Source organism: Lacerta agilis, chromosome 1 (genome assembly GCF_009819535.1).
Source record: "Lacerta agilis isolate rLacAgi1 chromosome 1, rLacAgi1.pri, whole genome shotgun sequence".
NCBI classification, from domain to species: Eukaryota; Metazoa; Chordata; class Lepidosauria; order Squamata; family Lacertidae; genus Lacerta; species Lacerta agilis.
In genome coordinates this window covers 8,710,994-8,729,870 of record NC_046312.1, presented here as the reverse complement: position 1 = coordinate 8,729,870, position 18,877 = coordinate 8,710,994, and the positions used below count along the sequence as shown (strand labels likewise).

General features: G+C 46.3%; 1 protein-coding gene across 1 annotated transcript in view; it reads right to left on the bottom strand.

The window, feature by feature from the left end:
- PRKCH (protein kinase C eta) overlaps positions 1–18,877 on the bottom strand; it is a 94,015-nt gene that overhangs the window by 36,727 nt on the left and 38,411 nt on the right. Inside the window, exons 3-10 of the mRNA XM_033173987.1 lie at positions 17,751–17,901; positions 14,886–14,920; positions 13,354–13,442; positions 12,309–12,438; positions 10,329–10,456; positions 7,543–7,686; positions 6,290–6,463; positions 2,343–2,497 (exon numbers count right to left, since the gene is read on the bottom strand). Of these exons, the coding sequence (XP_033029878.1) occupies positions 2,343–2,497; positions 6,290–6,463; positions 7,543–7,686; positions 10,329–10,456; positions 12,309–12,438; positions 13,354–13,442; positions 14,886–14,920; positions 17,751–17,901 (1,006 nt within the window). The remainder of the gene's footprint in view (positions 1–2,342; positions 2,498–6,289; positions 6,464–7,542; positions 7,687–10,328; positions 10,457–12,308; positions 12,439–13,353; positions 13,443–14,885; positions 14,921–17,750; positions 17,902–18,877) is intronic.

The following is an 18,877-nucleotide window of genomic DNA, read 5'->3' as shown; positions in this document are numbered from 1 at the left end:
GGTCATCTAGTCTCTCTCTCTCTCTCTCTCTCTCTCTCTCTCTCTCTCTCTCTCTCTCTCTCATTTTTACTAAATTTTCTGTTTTACAATTTAAAATACAGTACTCATTTTACATCCTTAAGATATCAATGACTTCCCTTCTTCTCTTTCCATGGTTCACTTTACATATCATAAAAAAATCCCTGCATATTTTACAAAAACTATACCATTCAGTATTCCATTATTGCAGGGGTGGCCAACTTCCAAGTGACTGCGATCTACTCACAGAGTTAAAAACTGGCAGTGATCTACCCCCTTTTGCGGGGTTCAGATCGAGGTCGTTGAGCTTTATTTTAGGAAGGAAAGCCATCCATGTTTTGGGGGGTTTGGGTCAAAGCGGGATGTCAAATCCAAACTCTTCTTCTTCTTCTTCTTCTTCTTCTTCTTCTTCTTCTTCTTCTTCTTCTTCTTCTTCTTCTTCTTCATACCTGGATGTGTGTTTGTTTCTGGGTGTGCATTAAACAGTAATATGAGGGCCCGTTTCTCTGCAAGATCAGTCTGCTGCCATCAGTTTCCCTTCAAATATTTATTGTGACACTTGGCACAAGTGTGTGTGTTTGTGTTTGCATGCACTGAAGGGCTCCTGGACATAATATAATTTATTCCACATTCTCTGGGAGAATGCATTCCAGAGCAAGCAGTAGCCTGGGGGTGCTCCGATCGGTGTAAACAGATTTCTTTGGAGGACTGACTGAATGTCAATGGCTGTCGCTCGTCGCTCTTTGAAACAGGGTCTCGGTTGCATAACCATTTGGCGTCTCCTCTCCTTCAGGCTTTGGCATCAAGCGCGAGAGGGGAAGTGAGAACGAGACGCGAGTGTTGTATTAACAGGACATTTCTTCCTTCCTTTCGCCTTGCCAGAGGGGGCCTGTGCCCGCAGCAACCAGATTTTGCTTCCATATTTACAGGCAAAATGTTATGCCGGAACGGGAGAGTTATTTATGCAATTTCCCTGGTTAAAAACAGTCTCAGAGTCTGGCTTCTATGAGAGTGTCGCGGCCCCTGCTTGAGATGCAGAAGGGAGGAAGATCTGTATGGCCGACAACACTTGGCCAGTGAAAAAGTGCACATGCTTGCATTCCTGAAAGGCCCCTACTCTCGCACCTGATCTCTTGCCCCTCTTGCGACTCCATGTGGTCTTTTCTCTAAGGCTCTGTGAGTTACTGTGCTGGCCCCAAGGGTTTGTCCGTGAAGCGAGGTCCAAGTCCAGTCCTGGGTCTAGGGGTCCAAAGGAGGTCAGTCCAGCAGGGAGCGAGGCAGGGAGCAGGTCGAGGTCCAAGGCAGGTTCAGGCACAAGGTTGCAGGTTGAGCACACGCTTGCAACTAAGTTGCTCACGCAACTTGGGCTGGGTCTGGCTGGCTTTTATCTGGCCCTATGCTTAGGGCGGCCCCGATCCTCCGGAGACTCGCCTCTCCTCCGGGCCTGGAGGTGAGCACTCCTCCTGTAGGCACTTAACTCCCTTCGCCTCTCTGCCCTGAGCCTCTGTAGCTCAGGAGAGGCTGGTGGGTTACTGGACCCAGGGGCTGCCTCAGCTTCCTCTGAAGAGGCTGGGAGTGGAGCACCTGCAGGCAATGGGTCCTCCCTCCCATCAGGAGCCAGAGCAGACTCCGCTGATGCCTGCACCTGGGGATCCAGCACAGGTAGGGATCCTTCAGGCTCAAGCCCTGGCCCCGGCTCAGCTGGTTCTGGAGGCGGGGAATCCTGTGCAGGCTGGGATCCCTCAGGTTCAGCATCAGAGTCTGACTCCCAGGCCATCACAGTTGCATTCATCCAGTCTGCAAACATCTCTCATGTGTCTGTTTTTTCACTCAAATATACTATAAAAACATCACTGTCCTTGAACAAGGATGGGGAACCTTCGGTCCAGGGACTAAATATGACCCTCCAGGCCTCTCTGCCTAACCATGGGGAGTTTCCACAGGCCATACAGCCTCCTGAGTCATGCCTCTTATCAGCCCTGATTCACACCCTCACTGAATATTTGGGGCTGTCTAGGATCACAGAAGAGGTGGCAAGAATACACAGAGGAACTATACCAACAACAGCGACATGACTGAACGACTGAACAACAACAGGATCACAGAATCATCTAGTCCAGGGGTTGGCAAGGGTTACCTTGCCTGGGCAGGTTCACTGCCACGGAGCCCTCTCTGTGGGCTGGATCGTGGGCGCACTCATGTGATCATTGGTTGAAGGGCAGGGTATAAATGTAATTTATTCATTTAATTTAATTAGCAGCAGCAGCAACAACAACAACAACAACAACAACAACAACAATGTATTGCATGGTGTTTTTGCTCACCTGTAAATGATGCCTCCTTCGTGGAGGAACATGAGGGCCGAAATTATTTCCGCGGCGTAAAACCGGGCCCGGGCTTCGTCGAACCGACGGGATTTCTGGATGTGAAACATCAGGTCCCCTCCATTCACAAATTCCATGACGAAGAAGAGGCGGTCCTAACAGGAGACATCGAGACACCATGTTCAACGGGAGTCCGTTTGGTAACTCTGGCAATGCACTGAGGCACCATGTCCCACGCAGCCTGAAATTTCACATGCTGCTTTGATTAAATTCATTTTAAATAATCATTAAGTGTTGGAAGTGTTGAATGCTTGAGAAGCATCGGCAAAGCCCCCGTGGGCCGCTCTCAGACACTCCCTCAGTCCAGGGCCAGATTTAGGTTTGATGAGGCCCTAAGCTACTGAAGGTAATGGGGCCCTTTATATATCCAGCTGTCCTTTGTCAACAACAAATTGCCGCCTTTTTTTGGTATTGAATATGTTGTGTATTGATTCAACGGTTTTTATATCTGTATTACTATTGTCTGTATTCGCGTTAGGGTAAAGTAACTGCCTTTCTGTTCCAGAAGGAACAGCTACTATTGGTTCATTTAAGCTGCTGTATTTGGATCCTCAGTCTTATTGGTTCCCACCAAAAGGCAACTTTGTGATTGCTTGAGATTGTTCCCTCCAAAATGTATCCTTTCTAGCCAGTCTTCTGTCCCTATAAATATAGCTTCCCTTTCCTCAGTCTCCAGTCTTGTTTGCCTGAATAAAGAGTGTTAAATGAAGAAGCTGTCTCCTGCCTGCTATGTCAGAAAGCTGAAATCACATACTGAAATCACTAACCCCACACTACAACAGAATATATGCTATATGGTAATTTACGGACGTAATGGGTATCTAAAACCAGTGATATTTTAGGGAGCAGGCGGGGCCCATTACTTACATCATTGGAGTCTACACAACACAAACCATTTATTTGTTTTTATAATGCACTTATAACGTTATAATAGCAGCTGTGCAGCTGAGTCCCTGGACTTTCTCCATGCATACTGAAGGTGTAAATAGGTGAATAAACCACATTTCTTAAAGGAACGACAGTCTCCACCACATCTCAGTTCTCCAGAGGAACACAGACCCTGGGTGAGTGCCTGGAACCCCCTGGGATCTTGCTACAACTCGGCAGAGAGTGAGGGGTCAGCGCCTGTAACAGTATTATCCAGGACAGAAGCTGGCAGTACTAAGAAATGGCGGAGAAAAGCTGGCGTCAACAGGAAGCTGTGTGGCATCCAAAGGCCATGCAATTGGGCATGGGGACCAGACTGGAGAGAGAAGGGGGGAGGGAGGGAGAGGGAGGGAGAGAGAGGCAGAGGGAGAGAGAAACCTGATTCTAGGCTGGAATCAAGCAGGGGGAAAAAGCTGCAGAGAAAAAAAGTTACTGTAAATGAGCGAAGGGCTTGCAATAAAAAACAAGAAACGTTTAGGAGGCTCCTAGGCACTCAGAAATTAATCTAGCTGAATTCTCAAAGGCGAGGCTGGTAGCTCAGTGGACACTTTCATGCACAAAGTCTTGGGTTCAGTCCCAAGAGCCTCCCGCAAATGCCCCGGTTGAGCGCTTTTCATTGGCCACTGCTGGCGAGGATGCCACCCACATCACTTTCACCTGCCTGTTTGGCAGGAGGAAGGAGGAGCTCCGAGCCAGCAGTGTGACTCTGGCATCCCGCCACAACTGGCAACCAACCAGCGGGAGGCAACCCCACTGCCCAATCCAAACCACCCCAGCCTGGTGCAAAGGGACTTTGAGTCGCTCTGCAACAGCACATAATCTTTTTAAAAGATAAAATGAAAAAAGAAATCATTGTTGTGAGCAGAGACCTGTGGAGGGAGGGAGGGAGGGAGGGAGGGAGGGAGGGAGGGAGGGAGGGACTGGGAATGGTTCCATAATGAATCATAATGAATATTATTATTGTATCAACAACGACGGTCGGGAGGCTGTTTCTGTGACCCTATCTTTCCTGGCAATTCAGTTTGGGTTATTTTTCTAGTCTGCCGCTGGTGACGTGGCAGCTGGTCCTGTGTCAAGCAGGAAAGCATTTGTGTGATGCAAATGAGAGAGGAGAGGAGAGGAGAGGGAAGAAGAAGAAGAGGAGGAGGAGGAGGAGGAGGAGGAGGAGGAGGAGGAGGAGGAGGAATTTATTTGCACCCCACTCATCTGGGTAACCCCAGCCACTCTGGGTGGCTCACAATAGACTATTAAAAGCTTGATAAGACATCAAACATTAAAAACTTCCTGAAACAGGAAACAGGAAAGGAAAAAGAGGCAAGGGTGATGTTTTCAGTCCTGGCATCAAGAGTTGGTACAACTTGACATGTAATGAGGGCCTATACTTTAGGGGGGGGGGGTCACTGATAAGCGTGGGTATTGATTCAAGGGTTATCATATTTGTATTCCTATTGTCTGTATTCACATTAGGGGAAAGTAACTGCCTTCCTGTTCCGGAAGGAACAGCTACTATTGGTTCATTCAAGTTGCTGCATTTGGATCCTCAGTCTTATTGGTTCCCACCAAAAGGCAGCTTTGTGATTGCTTGAGATTGTTCCTTCCAAAATGTATCCTTTCTAGCCAGTCTTCTGTCCCTATAAATGTAGCTTCCCTCTCCCCAGTCCCCAGTCTTGTTTGCCTGAATAAAGAGTGTTACATGAAGAAACTGTCTCCTGCCTGCTATGTCAGAAAGCTGAAATCACTTGCTGAAATCATTATCCCCATGCTACTACAACTAGAACCACCCCCAGTACTTGCTGCAGGGAGGAGGTGGACTCATTTGGGTGGGGGCACAGATGGGTTGTCTTGCCCAAAGACGCCCCCCCCCCGAATCAACACCAGAAGTTTTGAAAACAGCCTTGCTCACCGTGAGCAACAACCGCGGCTGCGTACACACCACACATTTAAAGCACATAGCTTCCCCCAAAGAATCCTGGGAAATGTAGCTTGTTAAGGGTGCCGGGGGTTGTGGCTGTGTGAGCGGCAAACTGCGTCTCCCAGGACTCTTTGTGGCCCAAGACATTTTGGCACCTGAGGCGAACCACAAAATGGCGGCTCCCACCCCACCCCACCCCACCCCTGGCCAGGGAAGACGGGACGAGTGAGGAGCTACGTACATTGGCAACAGTGGCAGCAACAGCGAGTTGATGCATTCCTTGGATCTGCTGGGCCTGTGCATCCTGCCGCCTGAGGCGGTCGCCTCACCTTGCCTCATGGGTGGGCCGGCCCTGGGGTGGGGGAAGTTGTGTGCTTTAAAGGTATGGCATGGATGGAGGCAGCCGGTTTCCTTGGTGGGCATCGTGGGGAACGTATGAAAAGAGGAAGATCAGCCTCTCTCCCAGGGAAAACTAGTAATCCCGTTTTATTGAAATACTTGTGAGGAGGAAAGTTAATGCTGAGGGACTCAGAAGCCTGTCCTTTGGCAAGAATATGGAGTGTGGTTGTGAGGTCCCAACGAGGCAGCTGCTGCTTCGTTTCCTCAGATAACCTTTCCTGGGATTTTTTTTTTTTAAGGGCCCGTGACTGGCGGGGCCGCATCTTTCCTCTTGCGTCGCCTGCCACCTAGTGCTCACTTTCAGGAAAACACAGCCTGCTCCTTACAAAGTGAGAAACGGTACAAGTAGATTCATCTCCAGAGCTCCAGGCTTTTTGCGGATTGAATCATAGAACTGTAGAGTCGCGAGGCAGAAATCATCTGTGGCCCAACGTGGGACTCGAACTCATGACCCTGAGATTAAGAGTCTCATGTTCCGCCGACTGAGCTATACCAGCAGGATCCTCTCTATACTAATTTGAGAATAACTCCAACAAACCCAGAAAACTCTATGGTCCACAGGCCTGTTTTATAAGGAAGATTTAGAGCTTACTTAGGAAGTAATGTTCCTAATGCTGATTTTGCTGTGGAGGTTGAAAAGAATACTTACGGGTGTCTGAAAGCAGCAGTAGAGCTGGGTTAGGAATGGATGGTTCCTGGCCAGGGTCAAGATCCGCTTTTCTGTCAGAGTGCATTCCACATCGTCGTCTTGCAGAATCACATCCTTCTTCAGCACTTTGATGGCATAAAGTAATCCCGTCTGTTTTGTTTTGGCCAGCATCACCTAACCAGGCAGAAAGAAATGTTTTTAGTTTGCGGGGGAAGGAGACACGAGTTTATAAAACTATGGATGTTGTGGGGGAACTGGGTAGAGGGACTTTTTAATCTATAGAATGCTAGGATTTGAGCTCATTTGGTGATGGGGAGGAGCTTCTGATTTCTTCTGTTTTTCTCTCACCTTAAAAATAATTAAATTATGGGCGCAAATAGAAATAGGTTAGTAATTAAATAATGCAAAGTGATGCAAAGAAGAATGGTTTTAAATTGTTGTTTCTTTATATATTGAGTTTCGTACATTGCTTGGATATCTTTATTCCATCTTAACTTAAGGTTACCAGACGTCCCCGGATTTACAAACCAGTCCCCATACAAAATCCATTGAAGTTGAAAAGTGTCCCCGGTTTCATTGAAGAAAATCTGGTAACCTTATCTTAACTGGGTTGCAATTGTCCTTAAATAAGTAAATACAGTGGTACCCCATATTACATATGTGATCCATTCCGGCTCGCGCTATGTAACCTGGGCGTATGTAACGCGAACGTACAGTTCCACGATTTTTTTTCGTCTAGCGGGTTTTTCGTCTAGCGAAGCGGCAATGACAGCCACGCTTTCGCTAGACGAAAAAAAAAGACAAAAAAAATCGTCTTGCGAGGCAGCCCCATAGACTTTTTCGTCTAGCGGGGCAGCCTCCCGCTAGACAAATGCCTTTGTCTAGCGAGTTTTTTGTCTAGCAAGGCATTCGTCTAGCGGGGCACCACTGTACAAAAAAAAGAAAAAACCCAGACGTTTGTGGTTTTTTGCGCTTCTGCGCATGCGCGGTGTGCTCAGAATGCTTCTGCGCACCCACGCTTCGCACGTGCTCCGCGGAGGACATCCGGGTTGCGGAGGTCCGTAACCCGAACATACGCAACAAGGAGCGTACACAACACGAGGTATGACTGTACGCAAGGCCGGGAAGTTGGGTGCAACCCAGTTCTCCTTCCCCCCTACATGCAGACCCTGTGGAAATGAAATGGAAGTTGCACAGAAGCAACTGAGGAGCAAGTTCTGCCCATACTTCAGGTGTCAACGAGGAACCCTTACCTTTCCAAAACTGCCCTTTCCCAGAACTCTAATGAACAGCAAATCCTCAATTTTGAGCTTGCTCGCCGAGACTTCAGCCACCTCGTTGCCCTCCTTTCCACTCTCTTTTTTCTGTCGCCTCAATGTTGACCTGGAAACCAGTTTCTGGGAAGGGGAGAGAGAAGGCAGCAAGCCATCGCTTATTTTATTTTATTTTTTGCAAGGAAGCGCCATAGTTGACGTATTCACACCCACATGACGTTTGCATTTTTCCCCTCTGTAACAATGAGGGACAGAAACTTGCTCCGTCTGATGGAGTAAGCTAGCAGCAACTGGGGGGACTGTTTTGAGCAGGGATCCCCAAACTAAGGCCCGGGGGCCGGATGCGGCCCAATCGCCTTCTAAATGCGGCCCGCGGACGGCCTGGGAATCAGCATGTTTTTACATGAGTAGAATGTGTCCTTTTATTTAAAATGCAACTCTGGGTTATTTGTGGGGCCTGCCTGGTGTATTTACAAGAGTAGAATGTGTGCTTTTATTTAAAATGCATCTCTGGGTTATTTGTGGGGCATAGGAATTTGTTCATATTTTTTTTTTCAAAATATAGTCCGGCCCCCCACAAAGTGTGAGGGACACTTTACCGGCCCCCTGCTGAAAAAGTTTGCTGACCCCTGGTTTTGAGGCTTTGCGGTTGAGGCGAGCTGAATACCCACCCTCAACTTTTGTGGATACACTTGTCCCTCACAAAGATACTGTATTTGGTGACATTTGGGGGAGGCTTATTCTTAGAATTTTCAGGGGTGAAACTAATACAAAAGGTGGCAAAAAAAATTCTCTTCGTTTGTTTTTTTAACTTCTGCAAAAGAAAACCTTGCTGCCACTTCAGGCAAAGGGGGCACCCATATCACTCCCCCCCCCGCCACAGAAAAAATATTTCTAAAAACAAGGCTCTGTGGTGGGATTAACAAGCCTGCTAATTACCTGGTATATATTTTAGTGTTGCATTGTTGTGAAGTTTTGTTGTGTTGTATGATTATATATATATATATATATATATATATATATATATATATATATATATAATATGGTTTTTCAGATTAAAATTTTACAGTCACATATTCATCATAAAACATAAAAACAAGATTCCAAGGAATCTGGACTTCCATCCTCCCCTTTGTGATTCCTATTATCAATCATTTCCTCCTGCATCTATCTTTTATGTTGATCCAAATATTTTACATCTCCATTGTGTTCAGAATTCACCGTTTAACTACAAGTGTTATTCCAATCCTACTAACGATTTAAACTGTTTGCAATGGTCTTTAAGATAAGTTATAAATTTTCCCCATTCCTTATTAAATTTTTGGTCTTCCTGATTTCTGATTCTTCCAGACATTTTAGCCATTTCGGCATAGTCCATAAACTTCATCTGCCATTCTTCTCTGGTAGGGACTTTATCTTCTTTCCATCTCTGGGCCAATAACATCCGAGCTGCTGTGGTCACATACATAAATAGTCTTTTCTGCTCCCTTGGGATTTATAGTGTTGTATGATTCTAACGGAATAACTGATTGGTTCAAAATTGGAAAAGGAGTACGACAAGGCTGTATATTGTCTCCCTGCTTATTTAACTTATATGCAGAATTCAGCATGTGAAAGGCTGGACTGGATGAATCCCAAACCGGAATTAAGATTGCCGGAAGAAATATCAACAACCTCAGATATGCTGATGACATAACCTTCATGGCAGAAAGTGAGGAGGAATTAAAGAACCTTTTAATGAGGGTGAAAGAGGAGAGCGCAAAATATGGTCTGAAGCTCAACATCAAAAAAACTAAGATCGTGGCCACTGGTTCCATCACCTCCTGGCAAATAGAAGGGGAAGAAATGGAGGCAGTGAGAGATTTCACTTTCTTGGGTTCCATGATCACTGCAGATGGTGACAGCAGTCACGAAATTAAAAGACGCCTGCTTCTTGGAAGAAAAGCAATTACAAATCTAGACAGCATCTTAAAAAGCAGAGGCATCACCTTGCCGACAAAGGTCCGTATAGTTAAAGCTATGGTTTCCCCAGTAGTGATGTATGGAAGTGAGAGCTGGACCATAAAGAGGGCTGATTGCCGATGAATTGATGCTTTTGAACTATGGTGCTGGAGGAGACTCTTGAGAGTCCCATGGAATGCAAAAAAATCAAACTTATCCATCCTTAAAGAAATCAGCCCTGAGTGCTCACTAGACGGACAGATCCTGAAATTGAGACTTCAGTACTTTGGCCACCTCATGAGAAGAGAAGACTCCCTAGAAAAGACCCTGATATTGGGAAAGATGGAGGGCACAAGGAGAAGGGGACGACAGAGGATGAGATGGTTGGACAGTGTTCTCGAAGCTACTAACATGAGTTTGGCCAAACTGCGAGAGGCAGTGGAGGATAGGGGTGCCTGGCGTGCTCTGGTCCATGGGGTCACGAAGAGTCGAACATGACTGAACAACTGAACAACAACAGCTGTTTCAAACACTGCCTAGGTGTTGCCATCAGCCTCTGCCCACCTGGTGCCTTGAAGGAGTTTTGGACTCCGGCTCCCATCATCCTTGACATGCTGGCTTAGCCTATTGGGAACTGTATCCCAAGGACACCTTCGGAGCCACAGGTCCACCCCCCACCCCCGTGGAGCAGCTCTTTGGAAAAAGCAACACAGCGAGTGACTGTTCATCTGGCCTGTGCACTCCTCTGTGCTGCGGGATTCGATTCGAGCTCCTGACATGGAGAAGACGGGAGGGCCAGAAGGAAGGGATAAACAAAGCCTTACCCCATTTGGAGAAATGTTTCCTGGTTGCAAGCCCATACATGCCAGCGTCTTGGCCAGCTCCGCAGCGTTCACGCCACAGTTCGGTGCTACGTTGGCTTCGCAACGAATATGTACATTCATTTTGCATACTGAAAGAGGGACAAAGAAAGAAATGGGACAAAGAGCGAGAGGGGCAGAATCAATGCACTGAGCAATGCACAAGGTAATATTTCCATAAACCTGAATTAGAATTGGAGAAGGGCAATGGCATCTGCCTCAGGGACCTCTGCCCGGCTGTTTATTTAGGTTATGTGATTTACTAAATTTGTATACTGCCCTTCATCCGAAGATCTCAGGGCAGTTCACAGCATAAACATACAAGATAAAAACATAAAATACAATATAAAAACAAGAGCATACCCCCCCAAAAAAGCACATTTAGAAAGATATAGGATGTTAATCAGCCAAAGGCCGGGTTGAAGACTTCTCAATGTCAGTCAGTTATGAGAACCTGTATTTTCCTGCCTGTCTTTCTTACCCAATTTCAAACTGAGGTGAGTTGAGAGAGAGAGCAAACCACCTGGGGAACATATAGGAAGTTCCCTTATCTGGGATCGGAATATCAGCCCAGCTAACTCAGCGCTGTCGGTTGTGACTGGCTCTCCAGGTTTCAAAAAAGGGACATGAGCCCCACCTTATAGAGGACAAATGTGGGGGTCTCATTTGCTCCAGTGCAGGTGCTTACTCCTGGCTGATGCATTAAAAACAAACAAACAACCCTACTACTATAAGGTTTTCTTCTGGTTCCCCATACTGAAATACGATGTTTCATAGGAACAGCAGAAACTGCCTTATTCTGAGCCAGACTATTGGTCTGTCTACTTCAATATAGCCAACATTGACCTGGCAACATCTCTCCCGGGTTTCGGACAGCTGACGATTCCAGTCCTATTGGGAGATGCCAGGAATTGAACCTGGAACGTACTGCATGCAAAGCAGATGCCCTGCTACTGAGCTACGCGTCATGGACTGGTTGGATGCAGAGGAACAGTGGGAGGAAGCAGTTGGGGAACCTCCAAGAGAAGAAGGCCCAGAGCCCAGGGATTGGTGGTGGGATGGTGAGGAGAAGACAGGGAGGAGGAGGTGTTGGAAGCTGGAGAGGCAACAAGGCTTAGTGAGCGGGGAGAGTCTGTGACAGAGAGAAGTCCAGAATCAGAGGCAGAAGTTGAAGCAGGAGAGGAGGGAGTCCAAGAAGCAGAGATGGGTCTGGCTGGGGAAGAGTCACGGGTGTCTGCAGGTGCAGTGTCCCATTGCTTGGGAAGAGCCTTGGAGAAACAGGGACTTAGACAGCTGTGGGGAGGCAGGGACTTTCAGTCTCAGCAACTGATCCATGGGGCAAGACCTCCCAGGGATGAGTTGCTGTACTCATGACACTCAGCCAAGTCTGTGCAGATCGTGTTCTTGCTAATAAAGAGTTAACTCCAATTCGCACAGTGTGATTTACTGTCCACTTGCTCATGACACTATGGCGCCTCCCTTAGTTATAATACAATTCCAGCCCTCATGGTTCTGAAGATTGATTTAGATAGGAACAGAAGAGGCTGCCTAGTCCAGAATCAGACCAATTGGTCCCTCTAACTCAGTAGAGGCTCTCCAAGGTTTCAGGCAGGAGATATTCCCAACCGCACCTGGAAATGCCCAGGATTGAACCTGCCCTATACCACTGAGCCACAGCACTTCCCACTTATGTATATTTGCAAATAAAACAATTATTACAAAGACACTGTAGTTCTCTGGTGCTCTCTCATCCAAAAGAAACCCAACCCTAGGGAGCTCTGACTAGGGACTTTTCATTGCCTGGGGGGAAGTACAAACTTGAATGAATGATCAACCGCTTTCCCTAGCAAACAGGAAATCCAAACCATCAAATAAGGAAGGGGCAGTGGGCCTTTTGCAAAAACAACCACAACAAGTGAGAAAGTAATATGAATTCTGGCTTACTTTTGCACTGTAGACCTTGCCTCATGATGCCCCAAAGCAAAGACCCACAGTGGTCGCAGAAGGTGGGCACTTTGTAATTGTGGATCCGGAATTTGTGAGGGATGTTGATTCCAAATCTCTGCTCAGAAATCTGAGGAGGTAGCAACGAGGAAAGGCTGGTTAGTTGGGGAGGTGGGAAATCAAGTAAAAATACACACAAGAATATCCGCCTCTCCCTCCCAGCAAAAAAAATACCATTCATAGCCAACGGAGGACTACAACGTCCATTGCCTTTCAGAAACAATGCAGTGCTTTTCTAACTTCATTGCCTAGCAAGCCTTTATTTTATTGATTGGCTGTCTTTAAAGTCTTAACTCCAACCTTGTGATGCGGACAGCTATTATGCCCATTTCACAGATATGGAAAGGAACTGGGGGACAAACAAGATGCGGCATCTGTTATGTGCTGGTACAAAAAAAGATTTATTTCCACTGCAAATTGCCATTGCAACTGGGACAAGGGCAAAGGGTTGAAGCTGGTCTGCTCCCCCAGACACACTAGCAAATAAAACCAGCCACTCAAGGGCAAAGCACCCCACAAAGGTGGGGAGAGCCATCGCTCATAGAGAGCCTCTCCAGGAAGGACCAGGTTAAATCCCTGGCATCTCCAGGAAGGACCAGGTATAACATCTGCCCGAAACCCTGGAAAGTCACTGCCGGACAATTTTGTGGACAATTCTGCTTGGTGGGCCGAGGGTCAGAATTGACATAAGTCAGAGGATTAAGCCCATTGAAGTGAATGGACCTAAGGGGGTTGTGTTGGGCTTCAGGACAAAGGTGGATGTGGCATAGGAACATAGGATGAAGTTACTCCATCTCAGCAGGGTACACCTGCTTTTATCACACAAAACCAACAGATCCTGGCACCAAGTACACATGCAAACCTACAACCCGGAAATGCATTAAACAAAGTGTGTTGCTCTATAGAAACAGGCGGATCGACAGAGAGGTGAATAAACTGCATTGCAATAAGCTACAGAACCCCAAATGTGTAACTGTGGCTTTACCTTTGTGTTCACTTTGTGACTATTGTTCTGGCACGTGCAAGCCGTGACAATGAGATGGTGGCAGCGCTTGTGCACGACACACGTGCAAACTGGAAAACAGACGCAGGTGTGGGGGAATAAGGGTTGAGACAGAACAGGAAGATGAGATCGACAAGAATCACTTGGAAGCCCAAGTCCTACACAAATCAGGGTCGACATCTACTAGTTGCCCTGGAAAATGGAAGCACCAACATTTTTATCTTGTTCTCAAAGAAGCTGCGGAGGTGGTGGGGTACTTGGACTGGAGTCAAAGCACAGGAGGAAGGGGTAGTCTTAACCATTTGCCCCTGTGCTGATCCCCTAACAGCACCCTAGCTCAGTCGGTAGAGCATCAGACTGCTCTACCACAATCACAGGGTTGTGGGTTTGAGCCCCACATTGCGCAAAAGATTCCTGCGTTGCAGGAGATTGAACTAGATGACTCTCATGGTCCCTTCCAAATCTACAATTTTAAGATTCTATGAAATCCCCCAAGCTGCTTTTAACTACAGGGGTAGGGTACAAACATCAAGGCAATTGCAATATTCATAGCTGATGACAGGTCTATGTTCCATCAATTTGTCTAATCCTTCCCCTGCTCCCCACCCCAACAAAGACCCTCTAAGTTGCCACTAACTATATTTTGTGGCAATGAGTTCCATAGGTTCATTGTCCACCACATAGAGGTGAGAAGAAGTGACAGGCGGGACTACTCCAGAATAGTCTGACTATAAATTGCAACCAATATAACTATCTTTTTTTAATTTAATTTTTTTATTAATTAATTTCGTTTAACAAAAAAGAACATCTTAATCCAACTGTTACTGTATGTCGTTAAAAAATAGATTTTACATACAGCATTTTCTTGTCCGCGTTTTGTTTTTAATATCTTTAGGATATTTAAGATAATGTAACTATCAACAGAGAGGCAGAGCAATTATTTGGCGACATCCATCTGCGTCACATAGACTCCAAATGGACCCTTTCAAATAAAAAAGGCCTTAGCTTGTATGCCTAATGTTGGCTACCAGCGCACCCAGAGATATGCGTAACCTCAGCCTAAACTTCAACATGGGCCTGGTTCACCTACAACCAGCCTTGCATACATCTCCTGTTATGTATTGAAGTTCTCACCCTAGGCCACTAGGGGGTGTTGTGTACATAGTTTCACTCTGCCCACCGTGGCTGCAGTTCTCACTCAGGTCCACAACATGCAAATGAAGGATTGAGAGTGCCGTTCACGGATTGGGTAGCTAGAGAGAGTTGTTACTGTTGCATGTTACTGAGTACTATATAATTAGGCTGGCTGAGCCCTTCAGTCCAGTTCTGTTCCAGCCTGAGAATAAAGGGAGCTGCTTGGAGAATCACTGTGTCGTCTGCTATGTCCACCCGCTACTTAATATCTCCCATTCATTCATTTTAACGGGGTCTGTGCGGCGATAGAAAAAAGGCCAATTTGTGGCATGTGCATTTCGGCGAGAGAGAGAGAGAGAAAGAGAGACGAGGCACGGTACCTTGGCACTGGTATCCTTGCTTCCCAAATACTCCCCTGTTGGAGACAAAACAGAGAAAACGCATGACTCAGGATCAGATCAGAGAGCCAAAATCAGGTCAGGTTTGTACACGACAACACAGTGGCTGCAAAAGCAGCAGTGACACAGTTTACAATGCGAATGTGAAAACAGCTCTTTTGGAGACTCTCCCACCTCTCCTTGAGCAGAGTCAGAGCAGACTGACGCAATCAGGGCCAATCCTTTTTTGCTTTCCCCTCCTGGACAGACATAGCAGGTTCATAGGCTTCTCTCACATATGTAAAAAAAAACGAAACCCATACATTTAAAGAAGGCTCGCTATTTTTATACTCTCTTGGCTCAAAGCTGTCTCCCCCATGGGAGTCACTGCATCAGGCAGAGGCATCTCTTAGCAATTTAAAGACCAATGGATTCATCTGTCTTGCACCTCTTCACTCCGATACAGGCAAGCAAGAGGAATGATCGCAGATCAAAAATCTGTTTTTATAAACACTGTATTGGGTTAGATGTAGGTTAACTACAATAACAAACTTCCATCTCCTCCTGGCAAATAGAAGGGGAAGAAATGGAGGCAGTGAGAGATTTCACTTTCTTGGGTTCCATGATCACTGCAGATGGTGACAGCAGTCACGAAATTAAAAGACGCCTGCTTCTTGGGAGGAAAGCAATGACAAACCTAGACAGCATCCTAAAAAGCAGAGACATCACCTTGCTGACAAAGGTCCGTATAGTTAAAGCTATGGTTTTCCCAGTAGTAATGTACGGAAGTGAGAGCTGGATCATAAAGAAGGCTGATTGATGCTTTTGAATTATGGTGCTGGAGGAGACTCTTGAGAGTCCCATGGACTGCAAGAAGATCAAACCTATCCATCCTTAAGGAATTCAGCCCTGAGTGCTCACTGGAAGGACAGGTCCTGAAGCTGAGCTCCAGTACTTTGGCCACCTCACGAGAAGAGAAGACTCCCTAGAAAAGACCCTGATGTTGGGAAAGATGGAGGGCACAAGGAGAAGGGGATGACAGAGGACGAGATGGTTGGACAGTGTTCTCGAAGCTACTAACATGAGTTTGGCCAAACTGCGGGAGGCAGTGGAGGATAGGCGTGCCTGGCGTGCTCTGGTCCATGGGGTCACGAAGAGTCGGACACGACTGAATGACTGAACAACAACAGCAATGGTCATAATGTTGGGGGTTTTTTGTATTGTATATGGATGTTATTTTTATATTGTATATGGATGTTACCCTGTGCACTTATAATTTTATCTTTTCACCTCACTTTTTCAAACTTTCATATATCTTTCAATAAAGAAGAAGAAGAAGAAGAAGAAAGAATCCATCCCCAGTAGGCAAAAGCACTCCGGCAAGTATTAAAACATAAGCCAGACTACAATAGGTCATTAAGGGAAATTATAACTCCGATTGTAGAGCATGAGGCTCTTAATCTCAGGGCCATGGGTTCAAGGCCCATGTCAGGCAAAGGTTTTCAGGGGGTTGGACTATAATAATAACAACAATTTATTATTTATACCCCACCCATCTGGCTGGGTTTCCCCAGCCACTCTGGGCGGCTCCCAACAGAATATTAAAAACACGATAAGACATTTATTTCCTTGACATCTGAGGGGAGGGTGTTCCACAGGGCAGGTGCCACTACCAAGAAGGCCCTCTGCCTGGTTCTAAATGACCCTCGTGGTCCCTTCCAACTCTATGGTTCTATGGGCTCTGTATGAGATGGCAAATGGGTGGGGTGGGGCCCCTCCCACAATTCATCAAGAGTTAATAAGGACAAAGCCTGAATTTAGAGCTGAAAGGGGTAGTGGTTTCACCTAGAAGTAAAGGCAGGGGAAGAGGGGTTCACTTGTTTGTGCTTAAAAATACCGGTAATAATAATATGCATTTTGTGTTTTTATTTTGCGTTTACGTACAAGATAAAACCATGCAACCATTCAAACATCATTTTAAAATTAAATTAAAACACGGTATTAAAAACAGGTATAGCCTAGACAGGGTCCCAATGGCCTGAGAGAGGTGTCTCAAGGGCTGCATTTGGCCCTGAAATAAATGACGATGATGATTCACAGGATGTTGAGCCCTGCAGTGTGGAATATTTAGGGATGGCTCAGTCTCTATGTCAATCTTGGTTTCTCTCAATTCTCCACCCTTCCGTATCAGTTTGCAGATTAATTTTCTAAAGTCTCCATGAAAATTCATCAGCATTTACGTGTGAATTTATCATGCTGCACACATTTTTGTATACAAATTTGGCCTAACAGTAATATTTTTGCAAGGCAATTCTCTCGAACATTTCGGTATGTTGTTTTCACTAATAATATATGCATTCTTATGCACCCTTTGGGTTGAATCCAAAGTTCATCCTACTCATAGAGGACCACTGGACATTAATGGATACAGGGGACTTAGGTCGGTTCATTTCAATGGGCATACTCCATCTCAGTTGGATACAACTCTTTACCCTTCTATATGCATGTTACTTGGCTGAAGAACCAAATTTGGATGAGTGCAAATTTCCAACGATGGCTGCGTTTCGGCACAGATGTTGTTTCAGACAGGGCAAATTAGGCCAATCCACCTTTAAATTTAGGGTGAATCAAATTTCTCCCCCTTCCCTTTGGATATTCTATGGGCTGCCTACAAATCTTCCTAAGCAGACACGATGGCTCTGACTATCTTTCCCACCCCTATCTTAGGTCAGAGAGCTGCACTTTGTGCCTCTGTTGTGGTCCCTTCTCTTTGATCTGCGGAGAGAAATTGTTGCAGGTAGGGCTGTCCCTAGCGAAGGGATTAGCAAGAGACAATGGGAAGACTCTCCATTTTGAAGCGTCTCTCACCAGATAAACTCCCGGCAGTGCGAGCAGTATGTGGGTTGCCGCAAATACGTAGCCATAAACTTGTGCCCGTTGACTTGATGGACTCGCCGCCGCATAGCCCTTTGGCGTTTCCGGGTGAAGTTCTTAAATATTCTGTCCCTCTGGAGAGTTCCTGCGTGTACAAAGATAAAGGAGACAAAACAGGGAGGCAAATGTTTATCAGTACAAGTGCTTGGTTATTTGCTACTCTTTTCCTTTAATTTTCAACCACAAGTTATCTCAAAACACGTTATCTTTAAGCACCTTCATTCCTTACTTCTCCTTGTCTCCACTCCTCCCCCTCATTCTCTCTGCTCCATCAGCCACCCAATCATCTTCTGAAACCCAGGATCTCCACTTCTGGGATCATATGGTCCCTAGCCTTTCTTTTTTGCTTGCAGATCCTTTTCTCGTGTCTCGAAGCTGTGTCTGAATTGCTGCAGTGTGATCACATCGTATGAGCACCCAACTTTCAACCTTGTGCAGCTGGGAGCCGGCCGGCTGAAATTGTGCAAATCAACTGCAGAGAACCTAAAAGCTCTTTTTGTGCCAGGTTCCCCCCCCCAAGCGGAAAGAAGAAGAAGAAGAAGAAGAAGAAGAAGAAGAAGAGGAAGAAGAGTTTGGATTTGATATCCCGCTTTATCACTACCCGAAGGAGTCTCAAAGCGGCTGACATTCTCCTTTCCCTTCCTTCCCCACAACAAACACTCTGTGAGGCGAGTGGGGCTGAGAGATTTCAGAGAAGTGTGACTAGCCCAAGGTCACCCAGCAGCTGCATGTGGAAGAGCGGGGAATCAAACCCGGTTCCCCAGATTACAAGTCCACCGCTCTTAACCACTACACCACACTGGCTCTCTCAGTGCTTTTAAGAGCTTTTAAGCTCTCCACCCTGTTGACCACTTTGCTTACCAGGCTCTGGGATGCTCTCAGGAGATCATGCATGAACTCAGACAGCCCTGCAAGAGCTTGCGAGAGCAGCGTGCCAGAAAGTAAGGATGCTCGCGCAAGGGCAGTTCCAGATTCGAGTATACACTTTTTCCGTACACGCACCATCCCTGGAATATAACCCCCACCCCACAAGATGCAATCATACTATATTGTTCGGAAAC